This window comes from Lipotes vexillifer, unplaced genomic scaffold (assembly GCF_000442215.2).
Source record: "Lipotes vexillifer unplaced genomic scaffold, Lipotes_vexillifer_v1.1 scaffold1691, whole genome shotgun sequence".
In the NCBI taxonomy this organism is placed as follows: Eukaryota; Metazoa; Chordata; class Mammalia; order Artiodactyla; family Lipotidae; genus Lipotes; species Lipotes vexillifer.
In genome coordinates, this window is record NW_006789046.1 from 3,280,411 (window position 1) to 3,282,712 (window position 2,302).

At 52.3% G+C, this 2,302-nt stretch overlaps 1 protein-coding gene across 1 annotated transcript in view; it reads left to right on the forward strand.

The window, feature by feature from the left end:
* The window catches only part of DNAH17 (dynein axonemal heavy chain 17), a 115,481-nt gene that overhangs the window by 73,566 nt on the left and 39,613 nt on the right, over positions 1-2,302 (forward strand). Inside the window, exon 54 of the mRNA XM_007462391.1 lies at positions 1,851-2,117. Coding sequence (XP_007462453.1) covers positions 1,851-2,117 — 267 coding nt within the window. The remainder of the gene's footprint in view (positions 1-1,850; positions 2,118-2,302) is intronic.

Below are 2,302 nucleotides of genomic sequence, written 5' to 3' on the forward strand. Positions count from 1 at the left end.
CGAGCAAGCAGGATGGGGGAAGGGCGGTGCTGCAGGTCCGGGGCCGCCACGCCGGCCCTCGGCCTTTAGGGACCATCGGCCTTTCCAGAACATTCCGCTCTGACCTGGGTCCCTGCAGCAACTAGCTTCCCTCACTCCAAGCAGATCCCTTGCTGCCTCAGCCAGTCGAACCAGATTCAAAAGCTGAACTTGGTGGAACTTCGAGGCCCCTCCCAAATTCGTTCATTCCCAAACCACAGGAGGGAGGAACCCTCAGGGGTGATAGGCTGAGCCCGCACCAGCCAGGAGCTGCCCTCTGTTGTGCAGTCGCCACACTCACCTCCCCCAGGACGACCGCTGGGCTCACGCGCGCAGTGAAGCTCCCGCGTTTAGATACGTACGGCTGATTCCGGCGTTGTCGGCCCCCAGCCCACATCCATGACGGACTGTAAAATGGGAAGAGTGATGTGTCTCAACACCAAGGCCCGGCCGCCTCCCCAAGTAGGACCTGCCTTGGAGGCCACACCCGAGGGCGCGACCAGGGCTCGGATCCCACCTGAGGCCTCTGCTCTCCCAGGCTCAGGGCTTCCCTTTGATTTGTTTTTTAAGCTTTTGTCCCCAAAACCTGGAATTTGGAGCTTGCCTTTTGACCCCAGTTATACCCCTGTCAGCTCCAGCTGAGGGGCCTTGGTGACGTTTCTCTCTGAACAGACGTCAGGGAGGTGTGCTGCTTCCAAAGGGCAGAAGAGGGCTACTCGGGATGCCTACAATGGACATTTTAAAGCCTTTAAAATAATTACAGAGGCTCTCAGGTCTTATTTAAAAATTAGACGGTAAAGAAAAGCAAATCACCAAACCCCTGAAAATTCACATTCATACTTGGATGACACTGACAGACATTTTAATATATATTTACAAGTTATATGTGTAAACTGGCATACTTTTCAAAAATAGCAAGCTATTCATACTGCTCTGTAACATGCTGTTGTGTTTTGTTTTGTTTTTAACTATTCTCCTTCATTTATTCATCCAGAATTACCATGCAATTGTTTTGTCAAGTTATTTCTTTAAAACCTACTAGTAATGTGATAGGAGTTACGATAAGCAGAGGGAATACTTCGAGGCTTATTCATTCTTTCCAGCCTCCCCCTCCCAGCCTGTGGTGTATTTATTTGGGGCCTCTTCCAGGGTCTTCATTTAAGCTTTTTATTCCTTTTCTTGTGGTAAAGCATACACAACACAAAATTTACCACTTTAACCACACCATTCAGTGGCATTAATACGTTCGCATAGTTGTGTCACCATCCCCACCGTCCATCTCCAGAACTTTCTCATCTTCCCAAACAGAAACTCTGTCCCCACGAAACACTAACTCCCCCTGCCCGCTCCCCACAGCCCCTGGCACCCACCGTTCTACTTTCTGTCTCCATGAATCCGACTCTGCCAGGGAATCCTATGCAGGATATGAGTGGAATCCTACTCATATGAGGACAAATCCTATTTGTCCTTTTGTGACTGGCTGATTTCACTCAGCATAATGTCTTCTAGGTTCCTCTGTGTTGTAGCATGGTCAGAATTTCCTTCCTTCTTAAGGCAGAATAATATCCCACTGTGTGAATGGACCCCATTGTGTTTGTTTATGCATCCATCCGTCGAGGGACGCCCGGGTTGCTTCCACTTTGGACCTGTGGCGAGTAGAGCCGCCACAAGCCTGGGTGTCCTCCACTGAAGGCCCTGGGTCTCCATCTACAGACCCTGCCCATTTCTTACGGAGCTGATCTCCGGGTGCCCCCGTCTGGGTGGTGGTGGAAGTTACTGCTACATAAGCATCTTCTTGGCAAGACCTCTGAGGGTGTCCTCCTCGGGTCCAGCTCGACCTCGGCGCCCAGTACATCAAGTCGGCCGTGAAGAACGTTCCCTCGGTGTTCCTGATGACGGACTCCCAGGTGGCCGAGGAGCAGTTTCTGGTGCTGATCAATGACCTGCTGGCCTCGGGGGAGATCCCGGGGCTGTTTACGGACGACGAGGTGGAGAACATCATCTCCTCTATGCGGCCGCAAGTGAAGTCCCTGGGCCTGACGGACACCCGGGAGGCGTGCTGGAAATTCTTCATTGAGAAAGTGCGCCGGCACCTGAAGGTGGGGTGTCCCGGGGACCTGCTAAGGGCTGGTTCTTCACTCGGGGAGGAGTTAGGGGCTGTTCCCGCACAGGAAATGGAAAACTGTTAGGAGAGTATGGTGGGCTGCCTGATGGAGGTGGGCTGTTAGAAGTGCCTTGTGGCCGAAAGAAGTGATTTCTATATGCACATCCACCCCGCCCCCCC